This window comes from Penaeus monodon, chromosome 28, assembly GCF_015228065.2.
Source record: "Penaeus monodon isolate SGIC_2016 chromosome 28, NSTDA_Pmon_1, whole genome shotgun sequence".
NCBI lineage: Eukaryota > Metazoa > Arthropoda > Malacostraca > Decapoda > Penaeidae > Penaeus > Penaeus monodon.
The window spans coordinates 18,212,672-18,213,304 of record NC_051413.1 but is presented as its reverse complement, the minus strand read 5'-3'; the positions used below and the strand labels follow the sequence as shown (position 1 = coordinate 18,213,304).

General features: G+C 38.4%; 1 protein-coding gene across 1 annotated transcript in view; it reads right to left on the bottom strand.

The window, feature by feature from the left end:
• Positions 1–633, bottom strand: part of LOC119591402 (tetratricopeptide repeat protein 37-like) — a 22,471-nt gene that overhangs the window by 16,469 nt on the left and 5,369 nt on the right. Inside the window, exon 5 of the mRNA XM_037940145.1 lies at positions 269–467. Within this exon, the coding sequence (XP_037796073.1) occupies positions 269–467 (199 nt within the window). The remainder of the gene's footprint in view (positions 1–268; positions 468–633) is intronic.

Sequence of the window (633 nt, the reverse complement as noted above, 5' to 3'; positions counted from 1 at the left end):
GTATATAAGAGGACTATATAATGTAGAGAATCAATAATTCTACCCTGGTAAACATTATTTCAAACCTATAAAGTGAATACATTTTGGGGCAAAACCTCCTCTTTTTTCTTTAACACTTCCTTTCTTCTATCTTTATATATGAGCAGACATAAACACTCACAAATCACTTCAGAAACTTCATTCTCTGCAAACATGTAGGCCATAAATATATTCTAAGTAGCTACACCCATGTTATGCTTTCATAAATAAACAATGTTCCCAAGCCTACCTTTGGAGCCTCTTCTTCTGACAGTTCCTTAATGCCAGAAAGAATTTGTGCAATGCTACGCCAGCCTTCCGTGATCTTGGCAGGTTCATTGAGCCGAGTCACCAGTTCCCTGAGTGTTGCAGCAGCTGACAAGGGTTCCTCTTTCTCAAGATATACTGTGGCAATCTTGCGGTAGATGCTGTCCAGTTTCTCATTATCACTGTCATTATGGCAACATATACATTAATATTTATGGGGCTTGAGAGATGTCTACCTGAGTGAGAGATGTCTACCTGTATCTGTAACTGAACTCTACAAGGGTAGACATGTGCCTACCCTCGTAGAGGTCAGTTTATTTCTGTACATTTTAAACTATTTGCAAAAAA